The 15,997-nt window shown below is 38.4% G+C and overlaps 1 protein-coding gene across 1 annotated transcript in view; it reads left to right on the top strand.

Annotated features, from left to right (window-relative positions):
- The first annotated feature begins 1,261 nt into the window (after positions 1-1,261).
- The window catches only part of LOC132142625 (F-box only protein 41-like), a 53,869-nt gene continuing 39,133 nt past the window's right edge, over positions 1,262-15,997 (top strand). The window contains exons 1-2 of the mRNA XM_059552629.1: positions 1,262-1,380; positions 14,148-15,134. Of these exons, the coding sequence (XP_059408612.1) occupies positions 14,416-15,134 (719 nt within the window). The 5' untranslated portion in view covers positions 1,262-1,380; positions 14,148-14,415. The remainder of the gene's footprint in view (positions 1,381-14,147; positions 15,135-15,997) is intronic.

The raw sequence follows: 15,997 nt of genomic DNA, 5'->3' as shown, positions 1-15,997 counted from the left end.
TATTAAATATAAAACTTGCTGAAATGTTTTCAGTGTGAGCATCAACTATTTTTGAACACTTTCATCTCGTTTCAACAAAACCGTGATAATATTGATAATCGTGATAATTTTAGTCACTATAATCGTGATATTAAATTTTCATACCATCCCATCCCTATTGTGTACGCAGCCATAAAAGTGAAGACTGTTGTTCTTAAAACACAAAAATATTGGGCTGTTGAGGTTATAGATGTGCCTGCTAAATGGGCTTCATTTGTTTGTCATTTTTGGAAGTCTGACAACTAAGACGCTCATTTCAACCACGACTTGTAGCCTACTAAACACTGCTGAACTTATAAAACACTGATATACACCTCGAGAATATAGACAACGATCAAATTTCACTGCAGCCTACACAAATGATATTAACCCCTATTACAATGTTTAGATTATTTTGTCCAGTCCCATACCTCGTGCGTATTTATAGTACAACCACAAGATGGCGCTAATCTCTTACTGTAATGATGTCCTCCAAGTCTCTGCACTTGTTTCAGGGTTTAGACTGAAAGGTTGTTTCTCAATCTCTGCACTGCGCTTGTTGCACATTTGATCAGCTGTTTAACACAGCCAAACAACAAAACCTCTGGACAACAAGCCAATGCTAAAATTATGTTTTTCCACCACAAATTCGACCGGTTCGAAGCATGATTTCCTAGATACACCAACACAATTATTAAGCCTACACGATATGAGCGCAATTGCTTCACATTAGAGCTCGTTTTTCCTTTAGACTTAAGTTACACTAGATAGAAATGTCCCTGTTCTGTTCAGAAGAATTTTCCTTTAATATTAAGCTGAATTTCATTGTCTCAAGCGAAGAAAAAATCCTAGTAAGATGCTTGACCAACTCATTGCAAATTAAATAAGATAGTATTTAAATAAGGTACCTTTTATAGATAACATTTTAAGAAATTGCCTTGGTTTTAGTACAGCGACAGTATTTAAATGTGTCTTTATTACATCACATTTAATATTTTCTTCACACAGCATAAATAGGTCATTATACAATAAAATACAACTGCTTTTATATTTAAGTAATTTTTTGGCATTAAAAAGTTTGAACTCCTCTGAGCTATACGACGACACATACAATGTAGCATTGTGGCGTACCTTCATCATAAAACCGATCCACAATAAATGCGCTTTTAAACTTAGGGTAGGGTTTATGTTCTGCTCGTTGCGGTGAGCGTCACACACGCCCCTTTTTTATTGCCCCGCGCTACGCGACGCGACGCGTGTTCGCGCTCGCGCTCGTCTACTGCTGCAGAGAGTGGCGCTCGTGACGTCATCCTGCTGGAGCGGCTGCTGGGCACGGGCGGAAAATGGGCACAGATCTGCGAGGTGAGAGGCATACTTTCTGACACATGTAACATGGTTTGGACGGTGACAATGGGAACTGCGCGTTTCTAGTCATCGGATTTGCTGATATTAGAAAGCGGCGGTCATGTAAGGGGCTCGAGGAGACGGGTTTGTACCGCGGCTCGCCTACGTTATTGGAGAAAAACGGTGAAAATCTGTTGAACCGTGGTTGCGGCGTCGGGCACGATTTTGCGGCGAGGTAACATACCTCCAAATATATGCCCATGACCGATATGCTTAAATTGCGTTTGTGTGTGGCAACTCCATGGTTAGTAGGAAAAGCGGTAGAGCCGTATGCGGTATAATTTCTCTCATCCACGGACCCAAGAGATTGAGTGAGAGCATTAGCTCCATTTCTGATTATTTAGTGCCTCCACCCTTATCATACATGACATGTTTGCCCACGACCGCATCAGCTGTCAGTGACACGGAGCACAATCCTGATTATTTAGGGAGAGATCCCGTGTGAAATGATAGGTTGTGTCTCAAAACTGCCTACCTAGACAGCGGTTTTAGCAGCCTGCGTAAACATGGCCATGATGTCGCCGGCCTTTTTCTTGTCTGGATGATTCCAGATTGTGTGGTCCATTAAAAGTAATTGAATCAGTTTAGCAACACTTTTTTTTTTTTTTTGCTTTTGTTTTTTTGCAGTTTTGCTTCAGATCCGTTCCAAGGCATCCGACAGCTTATGAATAGTTACATTTAAAGGTTTAAGATTGTCATAATTAACTAGCCTACACTGAGATAAAAAATATATAAAGAAAAGAAAATATCAGACCACTAAAATTGAAAATGTATTTTTAAAATCCAACTGATGCTTAACATAAAAAACAATACAGATTATTTTGTGTAAATGTCCAAAAAACACTATTTAGATGTGATTTTATTTTTTTAATTATTTATTTATTTTTGCTTCTAACAATATCTATCTACAATAATAACTATTTGATAGACTACATTAAAAACTGCAGTCTATAATAATACTATTAATGCAAAGTTGGTTGTCGATCTTGATGCTCACAAATTCGTCTCTCATCTTTGTTTGGACTGTAACTGTATAAATCTTTAATTTCTTTTTCAGTTTTTTAGACTTTGAGGAATTGGTGGTCTTTATCAGTAGACCACTATTAAGTAGACTAATATTATTAGTAGACTAATATTAAAGAACCAATAACCAAGTATAAATTGTGAATATTGTTAAAAATATTGGTCAAAGCAATATGTTGCACTTATTTTGACCAATTTAAATTTACTGTAAAGAAAATCAGTTGACAGCCAATGTAGTAATTTCCCTAATTATTGTAAAGAAGTCTAAGGTTATCAATGCTGCCACTTTCTTTAGCATAACATGATGATAATAAGACTCAATGACAAATGACAATATGACATAGTGTTATTTACTGCTTCAGAAATTGGTGGTCCCCTGTGCCTGATCTGCTATTGATCTCAAGTATGCTCAGGGCTGGTTTGTTTACCTCCTGTGTAAAGTCCCGTTTTCTCAGATTTCATGTGTTTGTTCAAGGAAATGTGTAACAACTTTGCAAAAAAAGAAATTTGCATCATAAGACCTTTTCATCATATGTAAGACTATTGAAGACCGTAATAAGTAGTGTTTTGACAGGGGTTCAGGGAGCCTTTTGGTAGTTATTGTTGACCTTGTGTGCTTTAAGTCCTGTAACATAAAAGTAAAAAAAAAAAGACTTAATTTCATATTATTAAATCTTTGGCCATACATTACAATTGGTGATTTGGCAGTTGACATATCCATAGTGACAAAGTGACTCATTTATTAGTTAGCCCTCGACAAAAGTTGAAAACATTATTGTAGTGCAATGATTATTTGACAGGTGAGTAGGCAATTGTTCAGATTGACTGTGATGCATTAACATTAACAATTCAAATGCAATGAGTTCACAAGCATTTCACTGATCAGATCACAACACATTTTGGAAACCAGATTACAACATTGTAAGGGAAACAGGTGAATTTAGCTCAAAGGGAATCATTTAAGATTTTAAAGGGAATTTGAACAGAATCACTGTTTCACGGCTGATCACTGAGGCGCCCTGCGATTCACTGAACGAGCCGTTTAACATCAAATCTGCACTGGATATTAATATCCGAACTATAGTGAAAACACTATCAATTAGCACAGTAACAAGATCGGCAGTTTAAGACATTAACTTGTAAGCACAAAACACAAGATACTTCTCTTTTCAAAGGCTTTATTAGATAAATCTAAGACATATGAACTAATCTAACACAAACGCACACATTCACACAAGTTACAGAAAGATAGAACGTTAGGAAAGCGTGAGTTTAAGAGAATGAAAATGTGAAGTCCCAAGTTTACAGCAATACGTGAAATTGCATAGACATGAACAACCATCAATCACTTAATTAACCCTCGCATTGAGTTCCTCAATGAGGTTAAAATTATATTAGATACACCAGCATAGATCAGAGTCTGGCGGTACTTCTTGCGTTTCCTGTGTAATGGGGTTTCCTTTTGTTGTCATTGAAAGCGGGTTTCCCGATGTTGCTGAATGGCTGGAAGTTCAGTAGTCGCTGAAGTGACGTCTTGGGAAGCCCGTGGTTTGGCGTTGGCTGAAGACGCGGAGTTGTGTGGGCTGGTTGAAGTTGAACGGGCACTCGAGGTCAGACATGGCGTTACAAAACTTAACTCAGAACACGAAACTCTCAAACGGAAAAGAAAAGAAGTAAAGTTTGACGAGACTAGGTGGAGTTTCTTCTCATAGAGTCTAAGTAGCAGAAGGCGTGCAGGCCGAAGCACGCTGGAACCGCGCTCTAAGAACAGTGATGACAAACAGCATGGCTAAAAGCAAACTAAAAAGCAGGCGTGACTGATAGCAGAAGCAAAGCTAAAAGCTAGGAAGCAAAGCTACAAGCTAAAAGCCGGCATGACTGATAGTAGAATTTTATGGTGTCCTGAGTATTTAAACTGGCCTGTTGGCCACACCTCAAATGTTGTCTTGACCAATCAGATATTGTCTTGGCTTGGGGGTATCATAAATCATGTTATCTTATCTTATTAAGTATGTGGTCTGAATTTTCCCGCTCTTGCAGGGTCTAATTTTGGACATGATTCCTATAACAAGAATATGATACATTTGACAAATAACTGATGGTCAGAACTGTTTCAAGCTAACAGATTCAAACACGTACATACGAAACATGAATATGTATCCTTAAGCTATCCCATAGTTATTAAAAGACACACACAATAAATAATTAAACATGATAGTCAAATGTGTGGGTTACATATAAATGAATATGGAGTTAAGCGATGGACTGATATTCATTTAGAAGTCATTTTGAGTTCATTTTGGTCCATTTATATCTAGAAAAGACAGTTTCTGTGCCATTCTCTGACATAAAGATTTCTGTGGAGACCAGAGGTTAAAAGGCCCCCCTTTAGGAATTTCAGTCTGGTTCTGGTAGGTGGGGGAAGTCAATCCAAGGATCTTGTTTATTACTCTCATGGGTTTACATGTGATGTCCGGCGTTGCATCTCAATTACTTGCCCCAAATTTGACAATCTCTTCTCCGAATCGAAATTGTCAGTGATTGTTCTAGTGGTGTTAATGTTGAAAGCTGTTCTGTGAAAGAGTTGGTTGGTTGGTTAACTTGTTTCTGACTTGTGGCACGGAATGATTTATGACTTCCTGTTGCCTTTCTGAGGAATTCGGCTCGTGTTTCAACCACAGTTCTGATCGACTCTTTAATTTGTCTGATTAGAGTCAGATACGCTACACCATGTTAGGGCTGATCACATTTGTTCAGATCATTTGAAATAGATATTAGTAAACAGGGTTAGGAAATTAGTATTTCTGCCCTTTTTTACTCTATTTTATTTAATCGATTTGGTTGCTGTAAAAATGATGGAATAATTATAGTTTTAGCAGAGCTGCACAAAGTGCCTAAAATGGAAAGCACCACTAGGCGAGATAATTAAGTAGTTATGTCTGTTAATTGCATCTGTTAATACAATAATGTTTTTTTTCTGTGTGCCTCCTTTTCAGCAACTGAACTACAGCAAACAGTGCACTCAGTGGATGGGAATGTTTGCTAACCTGTATGGAAAATAACATAACTGTGAAATTGATTGGCCTGCATTAGCTACTGGTACAGAAAGGGAAGTGTGAGAGGGTCTGTTGTGTTTTATTGGGATGTCTTCCCAGACTAGTGGCATTTGATGAGCTGTGGGTAATGAGGGATAATTGGCTCAGCGAAATCCCATGGATCAGTAAGAGCCAGATGAGTCTTTCACCAGTGGAGCTTCAACTTTTGGAATCAACCATCCTGAGCAGCCTTGGCCTTCACTGTAATGAATTTTGCTCAGGCAGCTATGAGGATTGTTTGCATACTTCATACAAGCATTAGCTTTGTCCTTGTGATTCTGCTGCTATGCCAGCTGGCTCTTCTGGTTGGGCTCCTTCATGTTATTTTCCTACAGTGTCTTTTACCTTCTTGCCTATGCATGAAATGGCATTCACAAAGCTTTTACCAGTGGAGGTCATATGTGCTCAGAAATTGGTTTTGTTCCAAGAAGCTTGGACAAGAATGATATTGAGGTTTCCATAAATATCCAAACATTTGTTGTGGTTTTTGACACAAAGAACATGTGACAGTGGGAATATTTTTTTTTTTTTTGCAATACCACTAGTACATAGAGGTACAAATTTATAAGGGAAATTAAAAATGGTCAAGATGCTTCAGACTTTTGAAACATTTTGAAACTTGAGATGCACTGACCCTTTTGTAATGTGTTTTTGGGTATAACAAAATTTAACGTGACAAAACCATAAGGCAGAACTTGATTTTATCTTTTGAGAATTGATTGGATTGCTTAGAAATATAAGAGCCCTCAGTGCTATCAAGGAAATCATTACAGAGGCAGATCTAGTTGTTAGATTTTGATGTAAGAAGATAAATATAAATATATTTAATATATAATATTAAATATGTATTGTGTGAATTGGGTTTTCAGGTACACTTTCAGAAAAAAAAGGTACAAAAGCTGTCGCTGTGGCAGTACCTTTTTCAAAAAGTACTTAAAGAGTCCATATTGATACCATAAAGATACATATAAGTACCTAAAGTGTACATATTAGTACCTAAAATTTCCAAAAGTGTATCTTTTGTAAAGGTACCACCCCAGTGACAGCTTTTGTACCTTTTTTTCTGAGAGTGTACAGGTAGGTCTAATTTGTGGACTAAATTTGCATATGGAGCTTACTTTAAAAATTGAAGTTTGGGGGAAGTAATGTTATAGATTTTTTTTTCTCCATATGTTTAGTTTTTCCAAATATAAGTCCTTAACTCTAAAAGGAAACGAGTTGATACGTACCTCTCCCGTCTCAGTGCGTGCACTCAATCGCTGTAGTGCGTGGTGCCACTATGCTAGTGTTTAGCTTAGCAGCATTCATTGCTTAGGAGTTATATCACTATATTATCTCATCACTCCTGAAAACTCCTCACGTTGGTTGTATTGACGGAAGTTATAGGGAGAGGGGGAGGGGATTTTTCAGGAGTGATTATATTATTGCCCCGAGGTCGAAGTGCTCTTCCGCCATACATAATAGTCATAAATTTTATCCATTTTAGAAATCGCCACTGTTTATTTTGTGTCACCACGCTTACTCGTGTAACTACTCTTGAAACAGTCTTTAAATAAGGAAAACATGGAAGTGTTTGGTAGCTTCTAAATTCATCCCTGTTTGGATCCTAAGGAATGAATGGTGCTAAGTAGGGCTGCAACTAACGATTATTTTGATAATCGATTAATCTGTCGATTATTTTTACGATTAATCGATTAATCGGTTTATGTACTTATATTTTAGTTTTTCCCATTTTTTCCCCCAAGTAAATTATTAATAAATGGTCTTTATCCTTCAGCATAGATTTTTAAGAGATTTTAACAATTTTGCACTGTCATATCCTAATCAAAAATAAACCTGGAGTTGTTTTATTGTAATCCTTTGTCGAACTCTTCTGCAATCAGAACACTGACCCATACTCTTTCACAAGGAGATTTAAAATAATGTTTTCACCATGGCAGTCCTTAGAGCTCCTAAAGTAGTTTAACATCCCGAACGAAGCTTATTAAGGAATCTTTCAGAACATATTTTCACGGAGAATAAGGATAAAACAGAATAAAATTGCAGTGCATTGTATTTTATTATTTACTGGGAAACAGCTTTATAGCTTTTGCTGTGAAATTGTAAACAATCCTTCGAATAAAGTGCCAGTGGCATGAAACCTGAATGGAAATCACAATTTAAAGTAAAATCCATCAGAAGGTTGTCCAGAAAAAAAAATTGGACAGTCACACACAAAAAACCTGCTGTGTGAAAAAGAGCAGTGAATACTTAGAAAAAAAAAAGTGCATTTCAAATATCTTTAAACATTTACCTCTCTCATTCAGTCATAATTAGGCTGCACGACTGAATTTTGAACTGTTAAACGACAAACTGATCACAGAACATGTTTGTAAAGCTTTAATTGTTAACTGTTAAAAAGCAATGTTATCAGCTTTTACGACTAAACATTTGCAAACAACATTGTACTGGAGAATCTGCACAAATAAAAGTCTTAGGGGCCGTTCACATATCGTGCCTAAAAACGCGTGGAAAACGCTAGGCGCGCCGCTTTCTCCTTCTTTCCAAAGCGCTCTGGCAGAAGCGCCCCTGAGGCGTCTGCCTTTGATAAGCAACCATGACGTGCTCTCTCCTTGAAGACGCGGAAATTTCAGCAAAGGATAAATGGATTTGCAGCTCAAAAAATCGCTTGCAGTAGCTCTGCTACTAAATTTATTTCAAAATGGAAATCCATATACAACTATGATCAGCTGTTCCTTTCATCTTGACTGAGCTTTTAACGTTGTTACGGGAAAGGATGAAGCTGATTGGTTAGTTCTTGTCACATGACCCGCGATGCGCTTGCAGCATTCTGAAAAGTTGAGATGTTTTTAACTCGACGCGGTGCGGTGTTGGAAATAACGAACTTGAGCGCGCAAAAGACGCGATATGTGAACGTCCCCTTAAACAGTTCAGTAGTGCAGAGTTTACAGGTTACTCTTCTTTTTTGAAGGCTCAAAGTAAAGTACTCCCAGTCTCCCACATCCCGCTAAATGCTGCAGAGACGCTGTTCGGGAAGCACGTGACATAAAACGAGGCCAGCTATTCGCTACTTCTCCAGCTGTACTGGCTGAGTAAAACCTCCGGTGGCTCATTACTGCCACACTTTGGTCACCGCAGATTTGAAATATGCACGAAATGAGCCGCTTACGGCAAATAAAAATTATTTAGCAACGAATCGATGACTAAATTAGTTGACAACTATTTTAATAATCGATTTTTATCGATTAAATCGATTCGTTGTTTCAGCTCTAGTGCTAAGCTAAATGGCACCGCCACTATGCTAGTGTTTTAAATTATTGATGAAAAAAAACAAAGAATACGTAGGCATAACAGTATGTATATATTGAATGTTAATATGCTAGTGGAACTCTGTAACAGTAGCATTGGTTGTTTGCTTGTTGTCACCCTTTTGTGATCCAACACAGTGGACTATAAGAGCTGAGCTATTCTGGATACTACTTTTAAATGGGACATTGTGTGATCATGCTAGCATGTCCAGTTTTATTCACTGAGGAGAAACCACTAGTTCCAGAAACAAGAATGAATGGGAATCAATAGCATTTTGAGTGCGGTCTCTCTGGCTTAAGACTCGTTTATACATGAAAGTGAAATGGTATTATGCATGGTACTTAATTATGCATTGTACATATAGGTAATAAGGATCAGTCAAAATCTTGGCCTAATCATATGTAGGCTTAGAATAGTATGACTTCAGTTCATTTTCCTAGACTTAAAATGTATATAAATAAATGTTATTGTGTTGACTCAATGGATAAAATGACAGCATTCAGCTTGTACAAAGCCTCTTTCTTAGCCTGGCCAGCCAGACTTACATCAAGATGTTTAGTCTGGAAACTCTCCATAGACGAGGCTTACTCCGAGGGGCGGGATAAACGGCTGTCTCTCAAAATCCCTCTGCACGCAATAGGATAGTGCTACAACCAATCAGAGCAACGTATCCAGTCGGCAAAACTCCAAACACATCTTCCTTTTTAAAAATGACTTAAGTGCCGTTCTTTGCTCTTTTCTTAAAGAGAAACTTAACTCCAAGTCCTCCAGAGTCGCGGCCAAAGCCGATTCAAAAGATCGTTCTTCGACAGCTGCAGCCGCCATTCTTTGTTTTCAAGTGGCAGCCGTCGCAACTCTGTCATCATATGTTAAGCCCGCCCCGCCTGCTCTATACACGACGTGATTGGCCTGACCCAATCTGGGTTTTTGCTGCTAGAAGGTGTATTGAGAGTTGCTAGACTGTACTCTAGGCTGCGAAATACATTTTGCTGCCGCTAGGGTGCGTCTAGATTTCTAGGCTACCTCTTTCTATTCCATGAATAGAATTCAAATATCATGATAAAAAATTATGTAATGCACTGATGTGTCAAGAAATACAAAGAAGGTTGCTCACCATGACCTGTTATAATAAAACACAATGACGTGGACACATGTGATTTGCATATGTATGAATCTTTCAGTAAAATGTTAACACCATGTCCTAACCAGAAACAATGCAATACGATTTTCCCCCCACCAATGTTAAAAGCTAAAGTGACATAATAAAATCACCAATAATCAGCCAATAAGATCACTAAAAATAAGGCATTGTTATTTGTGTGATTTCTCACAATAACACAATTGTTTCTTGAACGATCCCTTTAAAGGTACAGGTTGTACCTGCCACTAGAGGGAGCACTACCAAAACCATAACAATCGCGTGGTTTGATGACGCTAAGAAGGAGTGTGGAATGATGGGATTTGTTGTCTTCTACCCAACCGCTGACGGCCATCATTCAGACGGAAAGATAAATCATGGATTTAACGGGAGTTCAACGATTTGCGCGAGTAGATTACATACAAAGTCAATGCAAAGACGCAATCAGACTATGGATCAGACGCGATGCCCCACGTTTGGCATGTATGCCCCATAATACTAATCTTGTTGATTTTTAGAATAGCATACGTTTTCTGTAAAGATACGAATCAAAACACCTCAACTGTCGAGTAAAACACAAGCAAGATCGGCATCTGTTTCTAGTTGAAGTTTGTCACGAAGCTTCTTCCGCATTTGTCCACAAAACTGTCATTTGGTTTCTACGTCAGTAAAGGCGAAAGGGAAACTAACGTCATTGACAGGTGACTGCACTGCCCCGTGTCACGGTTTAGAATGGGAATTTTCTCATGATTTACAAGTAGTTGAAAACATTAGAGATATTGCTAGTAATCCGCTGGACAAAAATATATAACACTAGCCTAGTGTTTTCTGGATATTTTACTGCAAATATCTTACAAATTGTACCTTTAAGTGAGCATAAGATGATGGCAAAGGCAATCTAAAAATAAAAATCTAGGATTACATTTTAATAAATGAAAAAAATAATAATCAGCCAAAAACCAATATATTCCTATTACAATCATAATCTTTATTTATTTATACACAATATTCATATTTTTTAATTCATAATATCATCTTCTCTTGGAGTTCCCTGCATCGGCCAGTCCATTGTCATTAACTCTCTTCTCGATCCATTCCAACATTCTTCCTGAATTCTTTGATTTATCCGCCCCATCCTCCTCTCAGTGTTACCTCTTTCTGATGATTCATCATTACTGGCTGGCTTGTTTGTATCCATTTATTACTGTGCATTACATTCTAAGCTTGTATCCGTGGCAACAGCGAACCTCCATCTTGGAAGCAGCAGTTTGTCTATGAGACTCAAACGCCTCTCTCTGTCATCAAGGTCAGAGCTGATTGCAGGAATGTTGATCGCGATGTAGCGTCAAAGCAGCCACTCTTTCATAACCTCTGATAGCACCGGGCTGTTTGCTAGGCTTAAATGGCTGCTGTTAAAAGAACCCTCTAATGGTTTTAGTTATGTTTTTACTGTTAATGCTTGCTAAGAAGGCCTTAATCAAAAGTCTTTTGTTGTCCCATTACAGATCTGAGACAAGAGAGTCTTCAAGCCCCATTAGTAATGCCAAGGTTTTCTCTGTCTCCTCAGCTGAGGAGGAAGGAGCTTATCAAGAGAGACAAACCCAGACAGAGATCATTTGTGGCACAATAGGGACAAGACCAAGAACGACCTATAATGATGTGCACTCCTGACAGAATGACATATGAAGACATCCACAAAATGAATCTGATTGCACAGATTCTCATGTGTTTCCTCTCTTTCGAATGTGTGTCACAATAGATGATATAATGATGATGCTCTTAAATCAGCAAGGGCCCTCAGAGAAAGAGACTATGTGTTGTACCCTGTGGGAGATTTGATGAGCAAAGGACAGCACATGTGGTATAGGTTTTGACATGATTGTTTAAGCGGGTTGTCAGATTTGTTTTCCCTCTTTCACTTTTTAAACAGTGAGATGTAGTCCAGCCAACCCAATTCAAAATTTTGTGAAATCACACTCTATTTATTACCTCAGACTAAGCACTTCTTGCACTGGTCACATACAGTAATTCAATATTAACAATGTAAACCTGCTTAAGGTGGTTAACTGGTCTTAACTGGTTTAAGCAGGTTTAGAATGATAATTCTAAAACCATTATGGCAATATTGAACAATGGCAGCCAGATTTGTCATTTTTGTCGTTAAAGCTGAATTTTCAACAGTTTTTAATACAGTGTTCAGTGTCACGTGATCCTTTAGAAATCCTTCAGATAGGATGATTTGAGACTATTCAAGAAACATTTCTTATTATTATCAATGTTGAAAACACTTGTGCTGCTTAATATTTTTGTAACAATGTAGAAGTCTTTACTGTCACTTTTTTATCAATTTAATGCATCCTTGCTGATTAAAAGTATTAATTTATTTTATTTAAAGCTTACGGATTCCTAACTTTTGAATGGTATTGTATTTTTATATATGACATATTTGCATGACTTATTTTTTATTTACATTATTAATTATTATTAATTTTTAATGTTTTGCACAGTATCATAGGTGATTTGTTTCCTTAGATTATGAATGACCGCTCATTCATTCCTTTATAAGTGCATGAATGTTTGTCTTTTTATTCTTTTCTCAGTACTGGGAATCAAATGTATTTTGTGATTCATCTGTCAGTTGATTGGTTTTGCTCCAGGATTAAAAAGAATTAATGAAGAAATTCTATTCAGAATACGAACGGAATAAACTTCTGGAGCCAAGACTGCTGGACAATTTAGAGGTTGCCCTTTTGCTCTATAATATTGCTTGTTAAATACACTGCGCATGACCTGCTATGGCAGATAATTTGATTCAGTATATCTTGGATTAATTTTGGGGAATTGTGCTTGTCTAATCCCCAGTTGAATGAATATGACTTGCTCTTTCACTTTAGCCTCAGGCTGAAATTCATTCCAGGATCATGTGTGCAGGATAAATACTCATCATTTCAGTTTCATGCTCATTCTTATCTGCAGTGTTCGCAGTACTGTGGGAATGAAAAGGGTGGGAATTGAAACAGTATAGAAGACTGAGGAACACTAATGTGGATTAATTACACATTTTGACTTGCTTTACGTTGATGAAGTGTCTCTTTGGAAATAGGTAGATGAACTATCATACCACGTGACCTACTACCAATAATTTCACACAATAGATGCCTCCTTTGCAGTATTATTAAGACTGTTCCTTGAACTATTGCCAAACATTACGTTGAGCAATCACCTTGAAGTGTGGCATGTTGAAAGATATACTTAATTGATTGAGGCCTGGACAAAATGTGTTCAATTCCATTGGTGTTTAGAAATGCATATTCAGGTAAATCGGCTCCATGCGAGTCTATTCTCATAGAGGCTGAAACCACTCACAGAGATTAGTCGACTTTACTTCTCAACTCATGCTTTAGACTGTCCTGAGGTTGTTTTATCATTGCACATTTTCGTTCACTTCCATGATGCTAGTTCATGCATGCGGACTAGTGGAAAGTTGTTAGAATTGACAAAATTAGTGATTGGTGCAGATTTCAGGAACAGAGATTTATTTAACCCATGGATTTATTATATATATTGCAGCATACTGCAATGCACAAATACAAATAAGAGCATATAATATACATATTAATATACCTTTCAAACCTGCACATTCAAGAAATAACTTTTAATTACTATTAATATATCCATCTTTAAATGCAATAAAGTACACTCACATAAGGCACTATATACTAAATAGCAAATTTCAAAAATTCTTAAAATTTATTAAATTCATTCATTTAACAACTGCTGAGGGAGTGATTGTAAATTTGACCTCTTTCTCTCTTCTGACCACCATAATCCAATTTCCTTTTACCTGGATTATGTTTTTCTTTCATCATTGGAGTAAATAGTTCTACAAAAATCATAATGGCTAAGGTTTCACTGCTATAGTTTATTTAAAGCCAGAAATTAAAAAATGGTCAATTTGGTTCATTTGCAAATATCTGTTGAGCAGGATGATTTTGTGTCTTTGCATAAAAGCTGGTAGAAGTGATGAGCCACTCTTAAAATATTTTTGGAAGGTCTTGAAAATGTTATTTAAAAGTAATAAATCAGAAGTGCTGATATCTGCAGATACCCTGTACTGCATGTACTAATATTTATTCATTTTGTGTGTGTTTTCTCTCTAGGACAAAAGGTTTGGACTCGGAGGAAAACAGATTAAGTGCCAGAAATAGGCCTAACTGCAGTCAAGACCTTATTGAAGATCTAAATCAAGAACTTGTGACTCAGAAGAGCATGTGTGGTGATCTCCTGTACCTTGCTCAGCCCGTAGCAAACCCAGCGCGTCTGAGATGAGTGGTCCTCTTTGGTCCTCGGCCGCTGTCCCTGCCTGCTCTTGGCAGCGCTTGGTGGCGTGAGCAGATTGCTCCATCCTGGCATCCACGGGAGCGTGGAATGGCCTCTTTGGACCTGCCGTACCGTTGTCCTCGCTGTGGGGAACACAAGCGCTTTCGAAGTCTGTCCTCTCTGCGCGCCCATCTGGAGTACAACCACACCTACGAGACCCTGTATGTGCTGTCAAAGTCCAACAGCGTATGCGATGCCGCTGCACTACTCCCCCTAGTGGCAGACGGAGCCCTCACTGCTGAATCCCGTTTTCCGTACCACGAACTGCCCTGTCCTGGTGAAGAGCTCAGGCTTGCGCCTTTGTCTACTGCATGCTACCTGCCCAATGTGGAGTTTCCTTTTGGCGAGATCCTGGTGAAGACAGCCATGAGCTCTGGCGACGCCTTGTCCTCCACAGGGAACAACGCTGTGGCGGTGGCCGCTAATGTGGCTGCTAGTGCGGTGGAGGCAGCTTATGAAGAGGGTCTGGCTCGGTTGAAAGCGCGAGCGTTTGAGAGGCTCGAGCTAGACGAAAGGCTCGAGAAGTTGTCGGAGGAGGTGGAGCAGAAGATCGCAGCGCGTGTTGGCCGTCTGCAGGCGGAGCTGGAGAGGAAAAGTTTGGAACTGGAAAAGGCAACGCTGGAGAGTGAGAGACTCAGTCAGGAGAAGCAAGACTTGGAGGACAAGGCCACAGAGCTTTCGCGGCAAGTTGACGTGTCTGTGGAGATGCTGGCCAGCCTTAAGCAGGATCTTGTTAACAAGGAGCAGGAGCTCTCACACAAACAACAGTAAGTTACAGGCATCCCACCTTGTTGCATGACCAGACCACCCCTTAGAATGAGGAAAAAGTGGCTTTTGATTGAAGAAATAATGAGAAATGTTCTTGACTGCTTGAACCTTGCCGTTTTTGCTCAAAGACTTGATTCACTCTAGGGTTCTCCAACACAGGTTGCTTTGTGGAGCAGACAGAAGTTGTTTTCGACAGTTCCATGGGTCCATAGCCTCATTTAGACAAGGCATTTAAACAAGACTGCTCTGTTGCAGGCTTTTCATCTTCGTGGTTGTTTCAGTTTAGTGTGCTTTATTGGCGTGAAAAACGTTTGTACATTTCTATAGCTTAGCTGAATGCAGAATAATGCAGAACAAAATTCTGTCCTTGTTTACTCAACCCAAAGGAAATTATTTTGAGCGTCCGTGTTATTGGTCATCAAAACCATCTTTTAACATATTTCTAAATATCTTCTTTTGTGTTCTGCAGAAAAAAAAGTTATAAAGGTTTTTCATGAGGGTGAGCAAATTTTACATTTTTAATGGACTATCCCTTAATGCCATTTCCTGAAGGCTTGTGCACCTGTGATCTGCAGATGTTTTTACTGCCTTTGCCTAAGAGTTGATAAACTACCCTACACCCTACGGGCCATTGCATTTAATTGCCAGTGTCTTTCACCAGTCCACTCCACAGTTATAATGGCAATGGCACCAACTTCCTTGCAGTATTATTTCTCTGTAGCAGCTCCTGCTGAGTCACAAATATGTGTTGATGTTGGGGTTATTATGATAAGATTCACTGCCACCCTGAGAGAAAGTAATAAATTGAGTCCATTGGATAACTTTCATTGGATTTTATGAGCTTATAACTTTGATTTCTAAG

Source organism: Carassius carassius, chromosome 6, assembly GCF_963082965.1.
Source record: "Carassius carassius chromosome 6, fCarCar2.1, whole genome shotgun sequence".
Classification (NCBI taxonomy): Eukaryota; Metazoa; Chordata; class Actinopteri; order Cypriniformes; family Cyprinidae; genus Carassius; species Carassius carassius.
This window is presented reverse-complemented; position numbering and strand designations above follow the sequence as displayed.